This window comes from Rattus rattus, chromosome 1 (assembly GCF_011064425.1).
Source record: "Rattus rattus isolate New Zealand chromosome 1, Rrattus_CSIRO_v1, whole genome shotgun sequence".
Lineage (NCBI taxonomy): Eukaryota > Metazoa > Chordata > Mammalia > Rodentia > Muridae > Rattus > Rattus rattus.
The window spans coordinates 27,766,256-27,781,962 of record NC_046154.1 but is presented as its reverse complement, the minus strand read 5'-3'; the positions used below and the strand labels follow the sequence as shown (position 1 = coordinate 27,781,962).

At 46.7% G+C, this 15,707-nt stretch overlaps 1 protein-coding gene across 1 annotated transcript in view; it reads left to right on the top strand.

Annotated features, from left to right (window-relative positions):
• The window catches only part of Snrnp40 (small nuclear ribonucleoprotein U5 subunit 40), a 31,808-nt gene extending 16,101 nt beyond the window's left edge, over nucleotides 1–15,707 (top strand). The window contains exons 5-10 of the mRNA XM_032897001.1: nucleotides 441–563; nucleotides 6,074–6,194; nucleotides 9,050–9,132; nucleotides 10,803–10,864; nucleotides 13,485–13,588; nucleotides 15,231–15,707. Of these exons, the coding sequence (XP_032752892.1) occupies nucleotides 441–563; nucleotides 6,074–6,194; nucleotides 9,050–9,132; nucleotides 10,803–10,864; nucleotides 13,485–13,588; nucleotides 15,231–15,280 (543 nt within the window). The 3' untranslated portion in view covers nucleotides 15,281–15,707. The remainder of the gene's footprint in view (nucleotides 1–440; nucleotides 564–6,073; nucleotides 6,195–9,049; nucleotides 9,133–10,802; nucleotides 10,865–13,484; nucleotides 13,589–15,230) is intronic.

The window sequence follows — 15,707 nt, the reverse complement described above, 5'->3', positions numbered from 1 at the left end:
AAAATTTAAAAAAGATTTATTTTTATTATATGTGTATAGTTGTCTGCATATCTGTCTGTGCACCACTTGCATGCCTGATGCCTTTGAAGGCCACAAGAGGAAGTCAGATCCTTTGGAACTGGCTGCCACAGGGTGCTAGGAATCATATCTCGGTCCTCTGGAAGAGCAGCCAGTGTTCTTAATCACCGAGCCATCTCTCCAGCCCATATTCTGTTTATTTGAAAGTTTATCGGGCATGTGGCCTTGTAGGCAAGCTTGGCTGTTTAGTAGCTTGCTGCTCCAGCTTGGGTGGGGAGGAGGTAGCTCGATGGACTTTGCTTTTAGGGGGGGAAGAGCTGAGCTGCCAAGCATTAGCAAGGGTCTGACGTTTCCTGCTCATGTGAAGCTGAGTGGAGGATGTGCTGGGACATGTTACTGACGGTGCCTATTTTCTGCTTCAGCTTTGGGACATCCGGAAGAAAGCAGCCATCCAGACATTTCAGAACACATACCAGGTGTTAGCTGTCACCTTCAATGACACGAGCGATCAGATCATCTCTGGCGGAATAGACAATGACATCAAGGTATATTTGTTTATATGTATCTTCTACCTACATTTCAGAAACTAGTCTTTTTTAAGTGTTGAGATTGCAGGAGGTTAGCACTTAATACCGACTAAAAGGAAGAAAGTGACTTAAAATTTACTTTCTTTCTGTCCTATTCTAATCCTAAGTAAAGGTTATGTATAATAAATAAATGTTTCCAAGGGTCAGGTGATTAATACGAAGTGTGAAATCCTTGGGTAGAGGGGAACTATGAAAAACATAATGTATGGCCAGGCCTGGTGGCACACTCATTCCTTTAACATCAGCACTCAGAAGGCAGAGGTAAACGGATCTCTGTGAGTTCAAAGCCAGCCTGGTCTATATGGTGAGGACAGTTGGAGTTACATAGAGAGACCCTATCTCAGAAAAGAATATAAAAAAATACAGAGTGTATTCATTCCCTGCCTAGACATTGTTTATTCATTTTAAATTATACTTAATTTTGTATGCAAAGGGCAGGGAATAATTTGCAGTCAGTTCTCTTCTACCCTGTGGGTCCTAGGGACTGACCTCAAACTGTCAGACGTGGTGGCAGGTGCCTTACCTGCTGAGCCATGTCACCCCGCTAAAGACATTGAAAATGATTGTTTCAAGCTCTCCGGTCTAATGACAGAGGGATTAGTGTGGCTCTCTTTGACACTGTGGAAAGTAAGTTTTCTAAGCTTGTCCAAGAAGAGACAACTTAAAAGACATGGGAGAAAGGCCATGGAGCATTTGACAGTACAGTAGCACTCAGGCTTACAAGCAGCTTTCTTGGATTCTAGCCCCAGTCCCACCATTTTCTAGTGTTGTGATTATCACCTGGTCTTCAGCTCCCTTAAGCCCCAGTTTCCTCGAGTGAGCAGCTGAGGTGGCCATGACCCATTGTCTCCCCGTGGGGTCGCGGGGTTCAGCCAAGTCCTAGACTGGGTGAGTGCAAGTTGACAGGCAGTTCTCAGGCTACGCTCGCTGTCTGCCTCTGCCTGAGTCTGTGAGGAGCTCAGAGACTATCTTGTCCCACCGTCCCTCTCTCCTTTGCTTTTTCGAATGCGCCCACACACACATCTTATGTAGCCCAGGCTTGGGATCTGAGTCAAGCTTTCCATGTGGCTGAGGATGTCCTTCCCTGCTCCTCCTAGCGAGCCAGCCATGATGAAATGCTGAGAAAACAATAGATGGCTGGAGCTGCAGTTCAGTTCACAGGCTGGAATACCTCCATGGCATGCACAAAGCCCTGAATTTCATCTCAGCCTCAAATAAAATTAGAGGGATGAGGCTGCGAGTAATCCAAGCATTTGGGAGGTGGACGCTGGATTGGAGGTCACACTTCAACATCATCGTGTGGTCACCCCATGGATTATACCTTCACCACAGTATTTCACGAAGGTTGATTGTCCTGGTGGTGGTGGTGGTGGTGGTGGTGGTGGTGGTGGTGGTAGAGGAGGAGGAGGAGGACTAGACATCAACAGGGACAGACAGGCAAGCAGACAGAACCCAGATTTTGGATCCACAGTCATGCATGCTTGAAGAGTTTTTGGTACTATTTAATTTCTTCCTTCCTTCCCTTTCATTCTTCTATACTTCCACATTGCTGTTCATCACCAAAGGAAGTCGGGACTGGAACTCAAGCAGGTCAGGGAGCAGGAGCTGATGCAGAGGCCACGGAGGGTGCTGCTGACTGGCTTGCTTCCCCTGGCTTGCTCAGCTTGCTCTCTTATAGAACCCAAGACCAGGGATGGTACCACCCACATGGGGCCCTTCCCGATTGATCACTAATTAAGAAAATGCCTTACAGCTAAATCTCACAGAGGCATTTCCTCAAGGGAGGCTCCTTTCTCTGTGATGACTCCAGCTTGTGTCGAGTTGACACACAAAACCAGCCAGTATAGCAGGAGGGTCTAGAATCTCTGGGCATGTGTGTGAGGGTTGAAGTACTGAGATTACTGTAATGTGGAGTACCTACCATTCACTGGGTCTTGGACTGCGTGTAAAGAAGAAAGCTAGCTGAGCACCAGCAGTCCTTGCTCTGTGTTTCCTGACATGCGACCAGTTGCCTCATGTCCCTCCTGTGAGAACTCCTCACTGGGAGTACCCTCAGACCATGAGCCAGATTAACCCTCCTGTAAGCTACTTTTGTCCTTTAGTTTTACCAAGCAGCAGGAAAGTAGCGAAGACGTGACCTGTCACCACTCCTGAGTCAGGGGACCTAAATTCAGTCCCTCGTGGCCATGTAAAAGGAGAGAGCTGACTCCTGCAAGCTGTCATCTCACCTCCCTAAGTGCAGGTGCACTCTCCAAAGAAATGAGTAAATAAACGAATAAATACATGGGGAAAGATACATGTGATCTAACTTGGTGTGCACTTATTTTATGTTAATGCTGGGGCTGGAGAGATGGCTCAGCGGTTAAGAGCCCTGACTCCTCTTCCAGAGGTCCTGAGTTCAATTCCCAGCAACCACATGGGGGCTCACAACCATCTGTAATGGAATCCGATGCCCTCTTCTGGCGTGCAGGTGTACACGCAGGCAGAATCCTATACTCATCATTTAACCATGTTAATGCTTGCCCAGATCACATTCTCTATAGTGCTAAAGTAGGGAGGCTAGGGCAAGAGGATCACAAGCCTGAGATCAGCCTGGGCAACATAATAAGACCTTATCTCCAAAAGAAAACAAAAAAATTGCTAAGTAACCAGAGATGGCTGGTGGTTAAGAGCACTGGCTGCTCTTCCAGAGGACCCAGGTTCAGTTCTCCACACCCACATGGCAGCTCACAACTGTCTATAACTCCAGTTCCGGGGGATCTGACTCCCTCACACCAATGCACATAGGTAAAACACTAATGAATATGAAATAAAAATAAACCACAGATAACCAGAGTGTAGGACAGTTCCCATCCCCCAAAAATTTACAGTGTGGCCTTTGTTCCATGTCCCATCCCAGTGTCTGTCAGCCATTGTGTCTGTCCTATACTTCCCTTTCCAGAATGTATGGGGTATGTAATATGAGTGTGTACCTGTGTGGGACTGGCTTCTTTTTAGTCAAGCTGCAAGAATTTGGTTCTATCTGCACTACAGGGACAGACAGGCAGAGCAACCTTCTCGTGTTAACGACATCTTCTGACTATGAATAGTGTGGCTGCTGCTGCTCTGTGAACTAGAGTGTAGTGTATTTCTGAGGTCTGCCTGGTCCTTGTTAGGAGTTTCCTGTCTTCTCTGGAGACAATATATTACACCTTCTCGTAGGGCAGGTTCTCTGTAGAGGATAAGTCCTGGCCATTGAATGTTGATATTTGCATGTTCTGCTCCAAAATTTGAACTTATCTCAAATATGAGGAACATACAAATATAGTCCAAGAATATTGCTTTTAAATTTAGCTCTGTATTCTAGAATATCCTTCCTGTGTTTCTGGAAAGCGTCCTGGTTCTCATAAGCATGCAGTCTTCATCTTTCTGAGCTAAGACTTCTGGTTTGGCGTTCGCAGTAAATCTGTAGCTCTGGCTGGCCTTGAACCCTACCTCTGCTTCCTAAGGCTGAGGTTAAAGGTGAGAGCCACGGCACCCGGCTTATTTTGTTTGGGCGGCAGATTTTCAAACTCGCCTCCTTCCACCTGCACCTTCTGAGTGCTGGCGTTGGAGACATATATTTAAACACTCACAGTGGGTGTGTTTCCGTGTGCGCGTGTGGGTGCTTGTGTGAGTATATACATCCTTAGGAAGCAGAAGAGTGTCTGATCCCTGGGAGCTAAGTTAACTTGTAGCTGTAGTACCCTCCAGTGTATGTCCTGGAAATGCATCGGGATGCTCTGGAGCAGCGCGTGCTCCTAACCGCTGAGCCACCCTCCAGCCCCACTATTCAGACTTTACATCGTACATGCATTACCCAACTCCTTTCTGAAAAAAAGCGTCTTGCTTTAGGGGATGTCAGATACTTTATTCATTTAGAAAAATTACATGGCTGTATTAAATGAAGGGTTTTTGAATACCAATGACCTTCACAGAATTGCTAATCTTTTCCTCGTGACATCCAGGCTGCTTCTGTTGGTGTTAATGTTTATTTTTACATATATGCTTAGTCGTCTATTATATATATCTTTATATTTTGGCTTTAGAGTTATTTTTAGAGCCTGCCACGAGCCAGGCATGTGCACAGCCTTATTATTTGGAGTCCTTAGAATGGAAGGGCACCTGCCTGGTCTGCCTGAGCCCCTCGGTTCAGTCTCCAGCACCACAAAAAGACAGACACACACAGAAGATGTGGACACTGCTGAGGCCGGAGAATTAATTCACCGGTAGCGCCCAAAACCGTGGACTTGAACCTGAGCTCTAAACAAACAGCAGAGGACAGACACCTCCATACTCTTGTGTCTGTCTTCCAGAAGACGCTCAGAATGGTTCTTTGCATAAATAAGCTTTTCCTTTTCTTTTCTAAATGTATGTGTGCACATACATGTATGTATGTGTCGCTTCTGTATGCATATATATGACATAAGATGAAAAATCATACACAGTATTTTTCAGTTTCTTGTTTACTTTATATAATTTTGGGCTTTGTGTTCATTTGTCTTGTCAGTTTTCCTGAGTGTCTCTGGTTGGCCTAGAACTCCCTGCGATTCTGACTGTTTCCCAATGATGCTCCTAAATACACCATTGTGCCCACCATTGTGGGGTTTTTAATTTTTGTCTTGAAACCTCTGGCCTCAATGCATATATAGCTCAGAGTATCTTTCTCCTGATCCTTCTGCCTCTCTCCACAAGGGATGCTCTTGGCTTGGGGCTTGGGGGTTTGAGATGGTCTCGTGGCCAAGTTAGTCTGGAACTCAGTTTAAACTGGCCTCAAATTCAAACTCCTTCGTCATCTGTTTCCTGAGTGCTGGAATAGACATATACCACTAAGCCTGGCATCTGGTTTTACATAGGTTTTTTTTTTCTCATTTCTTAGATTTTTTAAAATTTAAATGATGTATATGAATGTTTTGCCTCCGTGTGTGCCCTGCGTGTGCACTCACTTGCTGTGTGTCAGAAGAGGGCACTGGATCCCCATTGGAGTGATAATTACAGACAGTGACCCGGTGTCACTGCTGGAAACCAAACCCAGATCCTACACAGGAGCAGCAAACACACTGACCTCCAGGCGCCTTCTGTAGACTCCATCCATCTGGTCTGTTGGTTGCTGTTTTTAAGACAAGGTCTCTCCATACAGCCCTGTTTGTCCTGGCTTGGCTGTGTAAACCAGGCTGGCCTTGACCTCACAGGATCTGCCTGTCTCTGCCTCCCAAGGGCTGGGATTAAAGTCATGAGCCACCATGTCCAGTGTCTCTGCTGGTCCTCTCATTTCTTTCCTTGTCTGGGACAGTGTCTATGTAGTTCTGGCTCTCCAGGTACTTACTATGTAGACCAGGCTGGCCTCAAAATCACAGAGAGCTGGGATTAAAGGTGTCTGCCACTACATCTGCCTTTCTCTACTGTTTTTCAATTTGAATCCTGAATGTATAGTTTTGCATTTTTTGCAGGTTTGGGACCTACGCCAAAACAAGTTAACCTACACCATGAGAGGCCATGCCGACTCTGTAACTGGCTTGAGCTTGAGTTCTGAAGGATCTTATCTCTTGTCCAATGCAATGGACAACACAGGTAACTTTGGAGAACAGCTGTTCTGGGGCTGGGGTCTGGCGACCCCAGATGGGGTTGGGGCATTTAGTGTACTTGAGTTTAAGCCTGGGGCTCACGTGATAAAAGAACAGTCACTCCTGTCCTTTAGCCTCCATAGACATTCCGTGCCACGTGTACCTCCTCGTTCATTTGTGAGCGAGCTCCCTCACATTTGCACACACTAAAAACATAAATCTTGTAAAAATATTTTTATTGGGAGTCTGGGGATATATCCAGCCACACAGAAGGTCTGGACGGAACTGTGCCTCAGGCTAAGTGAAGTCCAATGGGAAAGGGGCTGACAGATCCGCCTGTCAGCTAGGAGAGGTGATCTAGGATCCAGGGTTCTAAGACCAGGATGTAGAAGTCTCGTCCTAAGTCTCGTGTGCCGGTCTGAGCAGTTTTACACACGGCATCTCCTCCATGCACTGCCTTCCCACGCAGGTAGTCAGAGGGCTACACTTCCCTTTCAGCTCTGAGATGCTCTGGATGCAGACTTGATACTGGGATCTTTGGCTGACTACCAGTGACATGGGTGGTCGTCTGCTGACCGTTTGAAGCTTTCTTATGTGCTCTTTTCTGACAGTTGTCTTCCCTCGGTAGCAAAGTCCTCAGGAAAACGTGTCACCACTCTGGCTTTCCCAGCACATTCCCTTTCCCTTTCCCTCTGCTTGTCACTGAGGTACAGAGTGGGAGGATGGGTTTGCTGTAGTGAGACGGACAGTGGCAAGTAGGAAATGCCCTTGCTGTGCAGGCTGGCAGGCTTGTGGAGACCAGAGCACAAGTGTGTTTGGTGTGTAACAGATGCTCAGGAAGTGCCTGTTGATGGCTCTGCGTCTTTACTTCATGAACGTGTTCTCACGTCAGGAGCAAACGTTCCGATGTAGCCACCCTTGCTGTATAATGGCTCTCACTGCTGTTCACAGTGCATGATTGCACGTGACCTTGGGTGGATTTACCTTTGACTAGTCTATGTTCTGAAAGTAAGGAACACGAAGCCTTCCCTACATCGCTGTTAGAATAGTGAGAATCCTTGTTACTGTTATCCTTTGAATAGGCTTATTGTTTTAAAAGCTCAAAGTTAACCTCAGTTAATAGTCAAGGTTACCCAGGGCTACATGAGACTGTATCAAAAAAAAAAAAAAAAAAATGTGGTGTTTAGGTGGTGGTGGTGTTCTTAATTTTGCAGAGCAGGAAGCCAAGATGTATTCTCACTTTACCTGGATTACCCATATTTCTATATAAGATTCAAAATTAGATCGAGTTCGTGTTTTCTAAGGCACGAGTGTATGGTTGAGCACTCGCCTGGTGTACGTGAGACCCTGGATTAAATCCCCAGCAACTGGGAATGGGGACAGTGTTCGCATGTACTGGGGATGGGGAGCAGTGCGTGTGTCCTGGGGAGGAAGGACAGTGTCATATGCACTAATCTCACTAGGGTGGTTTCTGTCAGTGACTGTCAAGTAAAAAGGAAGGAGAAGTTGGATTTTACCGACCTCATCACAGCAATCGGTGGAGGCTAAGGGAGATGACTCAGTAAAGTGCCTGCTGTTCAGACCTGAGGACCTGAGTTCAGACATCTGTAATCCCCTGCAAGGGACTCCCTGGGGTTCCCTGGGGCTCCCTGGGCAGCCAGTCTAGCAGCTCAGAGTGTTTTAGGCTCAGTGAACCCTGTTTCAAAAAATAAGGTAGAAGCTGAGCACAGTGGTTCACCTTTAACCCCAGCACTTGGGAAGCAGAACTCTGTGAGTTTAAGGTTAGCCTCATTGATCTACATAAGGCAGTGCTACGACCTTTACTACAGTTCCTGTGCTGTGGTGACCTGGAAAGTTATTTTTGTTGCTACTTCACAACTACAATTCTGTTACTGTTATGACTAGAAATTAAATATTTTTGGAGATAGAAGTTTGTCAAAGGGATCTAGACCCACAGGTTGAGAACCTCTGACATATAGCGTTCCAGGCCATGGAATGCTGCAGAATGAGACCATGTCTGAAAGAGAGAGAGAGAAAGAAAGAAAGGCAAGGAGTCTAGCCTCTGATATCTCCACACAGGAATATACCTAAGCATGTGCTCACATTGTATCCCAAAAATATTTTTTCTTTTTATTCAATGTGTACAAATGTTTGCCCTCATGGATTTATGTGCTCCCATGTATGTGTGCCTGATGCCCTTAGAGGTCAGAAGGGGCACTGGACCTCCTGGAACTGAGTTACAGGTGGGTGGTTGTAAGTCACCACGTGGGTGTCGAGAACTGGACCCAGGTCCTCTGCAAGATCGACAAGTGTTCTTAAGCACCAGGCTGTCTCTTTAGCCACAGAACTTTTTTGGTGTTGTTGTTTTTAATTAAAAAAAAATTGATTGCCATATTGAAGCTTTGCTGGATATGACTGTAAACTGTCAGAGATCATTTGGGAAGTATTTTTTCATTTTGGGTGTTTTAAGATCCAGGGAGACCTTAAAGTCTCATTTATATTGAACCTCCTGCCTCATTTCCCACCCCCAAAAAACGGTGTGTGTGTGTGTGTGTGTGTGTGTGTGTGTGTGTGTGTGTGTGTGTGTGTGTGTGCGTGCGCGTGCGTTTGACAGGCAGATCTAACTATATTCAGTTGCAATCCCAACTGTGTTGTCCTCTCTCCTGCTTCCTCCGCTCTCCTCTGTGCTCTTAGCTTAGTGAGAAGGATGGCCCTGCGGCCCAGCTTTAGTGTAGATTGTTCCCACAGGAGAAGGGAAGTCATATGGGGCCTCCTCCCCAGAAGACAGCATTTGGTACTGACCTAGAAGCTGCTGGCTCCGGCTGTGTTTGTAGCGTGACTGCTTTGCCATTTGCTTTGTAGTGCGTGTCTGGGATGTCCGGCCATTTGCTCCCAAAGAGAGATGTGTGAAGATATTTCAAGGAAATGTCCACAACTTTGAAAAGGTGAGTAGGACTTGCCTTGGGGGTTGGTTTCACTGTGCGTTTGATCTGAAGAAGTATTTGAAGTGATGCTCAGGATAGAGTTGTTGACGCACTATGAATGAGTTAAGTCTGGTAATAGTAGCCATTCTTCATCAAAGCTGCCCTCCCTCCTGCCCAGCTTCCCATGTGCTCAGATTACAAGAGCTGCCCCCATGGCGGGCTCACAGCTCTTCTTGCCAGAAGCAAAATTAATACAGTGTATTAGAGAAGGCAGTCTCATGGGTTGCCAGACTGGGGCCCATTCTCATTCCTAGACTTCTGTCTTCAGCACCTCCCTGACAGGGCTTTCATTTCTGGCCTTATCCCTTGGGAATCTCGATCCTGTAAGTTACTGTCTGTGGCCCAGGCCCCCATTGCTGTTACCTAGATACCAGCTGTCAGAGCCCTGGTCTGTGTCTGTTCCTGGTCTGTGATGGCTCCAGTTCAGGATCGTTTTCTCCAACGTGTCCTGGGCAGCTCCTCTGGAGGCAGCTTCTCTGTCAGAGAGCTACTTAAGAGATGTCAGTGGTTTCCTTTTGCGAACTTACCCATACTGCTTTATTTTATAAATAAATTTTATTTCTATTGGGTTTGGTGGGGATTTTGTTGTTGTTTGTTTGTTTTTTCCTTCAAGATAAACAGCAAAGAAAAATAAAAACAAGATAAAATTTTAAAATATTTTAATAAGAGTCAAGGTAGGTGAAGCTATGAGCCTTCATTTAAAGACAGAACAAATTTTTATGGACAGATTTGTCCTTAATAACTGGGGTCAACCCAGCTCCGAAAAAAAAAAAAAGAACTGGGGGTGGTTGGGGATTTAGCTCAGTGGTAGAGCACTTGCCTAGGAAGTGCAAGGCCCTGGGTTCGGTCCCCAGCTCCAAAAAAAAGAACCAAAAAATAAAAAATAAAAAAATAACTGGGGTCAATCATCCCCCCCCCCCTCCCGGAGCTGGGGACTGAACCCAGGGCCTCGTGCTTGCTAGGCAAGCACTCTACCACTGAGCTAAATCCCCAACCCGGGTCAAACATTTCTGCATCTAGTATTTATGTGTAATAAGATTACAAAGCAGGCCTGAGAGTTGCCTCAGCAGTTAAAAGCACTGGCTGCCCTCTCAGAGGACCAGGGTTTGATTCCTGGTAACCACAGAGCATAATTGTTTGTAACTCCAGTCCCAGGGGATGTGATGCCTGTTTCTGGCCTCCTCAGTTGCTGGGCACACATGTGATGCCCAAACATACTTACAGACAGATCACCTAAAATAATACACTTAGACTGATAATAAATAAGGTAGGCCAGGCCATAGTGGCATATGCTTTTTTTTTATTCCCAACAATTGGGAGGCAGATCTTTATGAATTCGAGGCCAACCTGGTCTACAAAGTGAGTTCTAGGACAGTCAAGGATGTTGTTACACAGAAAAACCCTGTCTAGAAAAGCCAATACATGAATAAGAAATTTTTTTAGAAGTAAGATACGGAAATATTTAAAGAAAAATTAATGAGATTACCGAGCGTGCTGTTTTGAGCAGGAGTGTGATGGCTGATGACGTCTGGGAGATACTGAAGCCTAGTAGGGAATTAAGTCAGCTGACCCCTAGTGCAGCGAGACGGGTTTAGCACACTAACTGTTCATGGAGTCTCTTTTCATTGCAGAACCTCCTGAGGTGTTCCTGGTCACCAGACGGAAGCAAGATAGCAGCTGGCTCAGCAGACAGGTAAGGGTCCCTGGGTATGAGGTGGAGAATGGGGTGGCTATGCGGGTCCCACACCTAATGCCTAACTGTGAAGACAACAGAGGTACAGCTCTCCACGTGACTGAGGGGCTCTCAGAGGTGAAGCCGTGTGAAGATAAATGGTTTAGAGCCCATGTTGGACACACGTAGTTTTCTGTCTGTTTGTTTTTAGGCCTAGAGAGTCGACAGTGTGCTTATATCTGTTGGAGACTCATAATCTTCCTAGTGTCTCTGCCTTCTCCTTCCCGTCATGTAATACATTAGAGGCTGTCCCCTCCTGCCATTCTTCTCCAGGGTCTTTTACACCTCCCTCAGTGCTCTCTAGACTGTCTTCCCAGTAACCACTCTGCTCCTTCTCTGAGCTATCCATGGCACTCTCTCAATGTTCGCTCTCTCGCCTTCTCTCTCTTTTCTCCTTCCCCCTCTCCCTTCCCCCTCTCTCTCCCTTTAGCATGACGCGTTGCTTTTTGTTTCATACATCTAACTTTTATACATATTTTTCCTCCTTACATTTAGACAGACATTGGGGGCATCTCTGTGAATGGCTCTCACAGTCAGAACAATCTTTTGACATCCTCTGTAAACCCAGGGTCCTGGTTGGTGCTTGAATTCTGAGCGCTTGCTGTTTCAAGGACAAATTCCTAGGTCAGAGGTGACAATCAAATGCCACCCTTGTATCAACCCAGCATTTGGTCATAGCTGTCAATGTTAAAGATAATTCAGAATCAGCTCCAGGCTCGGTGGAAAGTGCCAGTGTCACTGAGGGAAGCAGGTTAGATAGCGTCCATCTCTGCCGAGTCACTAGGCTTTCCCGAGTATGAACTTAGAATGGCTCAAGGCCTTAGTTATGAATGGGAAACGGCAGAATTCACCTGTCAGATACAGGCTGGTTTTGGTGTCTGTGGTGCTGCGTACTTGGGAGAAAATCTGATGGAGTAGAGATTCTGAGTGCCAGTGACGGAGGACTTGTAAGTGACGCCTGGAGGTTCACGGTAGAGGCCTGAAAGCAGGGGTTCCCTTTGGGGACATGCTTAGAAACTTTGCAAGACAAGGTGTCATTATGGATCTCTGGCCGTCTTCAGACTCAGAGCAGGAGTGAGCTAGCGTGTCCAGCTCACATCTTCTGACTTACAATGTCTTCTTGCTCCTCTTCCTCTGACATGGCTTGGTGGAAGGAAAGCGTGCTCCTCTGCTGAGCTTGGCTGGATTTCACAGGCCACCCTGATAGCCTAAAGTCAGCAGTCAGTTCTGTTGTATAAGTAGCCTGGTTTCTACCAAATGGTGACATGCCCACGTGTGGGGAGGACAAGGAACCCTCTAAATTTAGCATGTAATTGGCAGCCATGAGGAGTGAGCAAGGCCTTGAAGTAAACCCTTGGAGATCTAGGCTTCTGCTGGTTTCTGCCAACTTGAGAGATAATATCCAACTCAGAAAACCACTTTCCAGCTGTGCCTGGGTCTGGTGGGTTTCCCCTTCTGCTTACAGATCACCTCCTCCTGTGCCCTCTAACCCTCCGCAGCCCTGTTACAGGCACCGGCCGAGCCGGGCCAAGAGGATTCAGGTCAGCCACATGACTTCATTGGCTCTGGCTGTGTAACACACTCACATTAGCAATAGCAGTCACTAATTCTGCGTGCCACTTTGCGTATATTCTTGTTCTCAAAAAGCTAGAATCCATTTTTTCCCCACTATTCTAACGAAAGAAAGGCAGTTGTCTGACGAGCTGGCCAGTGAGTCCATGCTAGTGGACCTTGCCCCACTATTCTGACTCCAGTGCCGTCAGCCTTCCCCTCTGCCTGGGGCGGGGCTGGTGAGGGACAGTGGCTTGTGCGTGGCAGAGAAAGGCATCAGAGGGCATGAGCACTAGCTCAGAAGCAGGGATGGGGTCTGCCTCCTGTCTAGACTATTTAGGTCTTATATAGCCCAGAATGGCCTCAAATTCACTGTGTAGCCCAGGGTGGCCTGTAAATTCCATGTCTTGCAGCCTGTTTGTACCAAGTGCTGGGTTTACACGCATGTGCCAATATACCCAACTATTCCAAGTGTGTTACTCAGATTTGGAGCCCACACGGAGAGAGCACGGGACATAACTAATGAACTCTTGTTCATTTGCTGAGTATAGGGGTTTAGAGCTTCTCAGTACATTCTAGGCTGGCCTCAAATCCATAGTCCTCCTGGCTTCCCTCTTCCCAGTGCTGGGATTGCAGGATAGTCTTTCTGTGATTTCAGAATTTTGTCAATTCTGTAAATAGCATAGTCAGTCATGGACTGTATCTATTTTGTTGGGGTTTGTTTGTTTTGTTTGTTTTTTGAGACAGAGTTTCCCTGTGTAGCCGTGGCTTTCCTAGAACGAACTCTGTATATCAGGCTGGCCTTGAACTCACAGAGATCTTAATGCTAGGATTAAAGGCATGCAGCACTGCTGCCCGGCCTCAGTTTGGTTGGTTTGAAGCCCCAAATATTCTGTTTCAGTTGGTGTTGTCCTATTTTCCAAAGCCCAGAGGATAGTTCAGTAAGCAAACATTTTCCATTTTGCTTCCAGCCCAAGTGCTCTGACCCTCTTCTAAGGGACCTTCCTTTGTTTCTTGTGGCATCTTGCAGGTTTGTGTACGTGTGGGACACCACAAGCAGAAGGATCCTGTATAAGCTTCCTGGTCATGCTGGCTCCATCAATGAGGTGGCCTTCCATCCCGATGAGCCCATCAGTAAGTCCAAGTCTGCCATGACTGCTCCAGATGGGAAGTGACCTCTCTCCAGGACCCTGGGGGTACAGAGGCAGGCAGGAGTCAGTTATGTGAATCCAGTGTTAACACTGGGGTTTGAGGGTTTGAGGGTGTGGGGATGTGGGGGCTGGGACAGTGACCAGAGGAAGGCAGTTGACAGCGTACAGGAGACCCAGCACTGGAGTAACCCAGGGGTTGCTTTTTATACGAATGCTCAGATGGAACTGGGAATCTTTTTAATTTTTCCAGAGTGTCTTTGTGTAGCCCTGGCTGTCCTAGAACTCAGAGATCTGCCTGCCTCTGCCTCCCAAGTGCTGGGATTAAAGGCCTGCACCACCATTACTAGGCCAAACTGAAAGTCTTTCTCTAGCTGGGTCTCACTATGTTTAGCCTTGGCTTAGCTGATGCTCACTATGTATCCCATGCTGGCCTCATCTGAGGTAATCTTCCTACCTCTCCTTCCTTGGCCTCCCAAATAACCAGGCTCTTCAGGTGTGAACTCAGCACTTAAACCATAGGAGGGGATCTCAGGGAGAGTCAGTATGAAGCAGTGTTGCAGCTTATTAATAATGAGCCTGGAGGGCTGGAGAGATGGCTCAGTGGCAAAGAGCACTGGCTGCTCTTCCAGAGGTCCTGAGTTCAATTCCAAACACCTACAAGGTAGCTCACAACCATGTGTAATTGGATCCAGAGCCCTCTTCTGGTGTGTCTGAAGACAGGGCTTACTTATATTGAATGAATGAATGAATGAATGAATGAATGAATGAATGAGCGAGCGAGCAAGCGAGTGAGCGAGCCTGGAGTAGACACATGCCTCAGGGGGGTTGCTGCCATCTATGGTTCAGTCTTGGAATTGCTGTCCTAGATGGTGAGGTAGCCATCAGTTCCTCACCTCAAAAAAGACTGAATAGACTGAGGCCTTTTGTCACCCCTCAGTTCAGGTCTCTCCATGTTTTTGTCTCTTCTGAGTGGCAGGGATTGTATGTAGTCAAGAATGGTTTGTGAATATTTAGTTTAAAATTATATTAAATTTGATTAGCTATCTAAGCCAATTAAAGAAAACCTGTTAGTGTTCTCCAGGACTCTATAAAGAAGCACATTGACTGGGTGGGTGGGGACTTGTAATCCCAGCTCTGAGTGGGCAAAAGCAGGAGGATCACTGGAGGTTTAAGGCTAGCCAGTCTACATAGCAGGTTCTAGGTCAGACTGGGCTGAACAAAGAGACTGTCTCAAACCTTGTCTGAGAATGTCACAGCCCCAAAGAAACACATAGGTGGGCACATGCATGTGTACGTGCGAGAGAAGGAGAGAGAGAGAGAGAGGGAGGGAGGGAGGGAGGGAGGGACGGAGGGAGAGACTGAGAGACTGAGAGACTGAGACTGACTGGCATAGACATCAACAGTGTTTTTCTTGGGTTTGAGCCTGGCTGTTTCCTGTGTACAGCCATCTTCCCGATTTCGAGAGGACTTGGATGAAAAGCCAGACTGCAATTCCCTGTGTGTTTAGGAGAATCCCAGCTAAATCCAATTGCTCTTTTTTGTCACAGCTGTCTCTTGACACAGGGCCCTTGAGCCCGAGGATTGTCCTGAGCCTTCATTGTCTCCTCTCGCTCTTTCTCTCTCAGTCCTCTCAGCATCCAGTGACAAGAGGCTGTACATGGGTGAGATCCAGTGAAAATGTGGAATGGAAGGCTCCGGCCCCGTGACCCGAGGCTCACACTACGCCATTGGCCAGAGTCAGATGGTGTCTGGGCTGACCTGCCTTCAGATGACCATCGTTAGCAAGCAGCTGGACCTGATGACCGTATTCCAGCAACCTCTTGTACCCCATTTACCAGAACCACTGTGGCCTCTGGTACCACCCGCCAGATTCAGGGATTGGTTTCTTCTCTTTAAAAATAAGATTTCTTCAGAAAGACAAACGTTGGTTTGATATTTCCTGTTTTTAATCTAGGCTGGAGACAGGGAGTGGCAATTTGAAATTTGTTAGTTGCATTTATTTTTGTTTTATTTTTAAATTGAGTAACTAGCTTGTATGATATTTCTTTCTGTGTTTGAGTCATTTTGTATTAAAAATCCAAACAGATACCTTTTTACAAGAA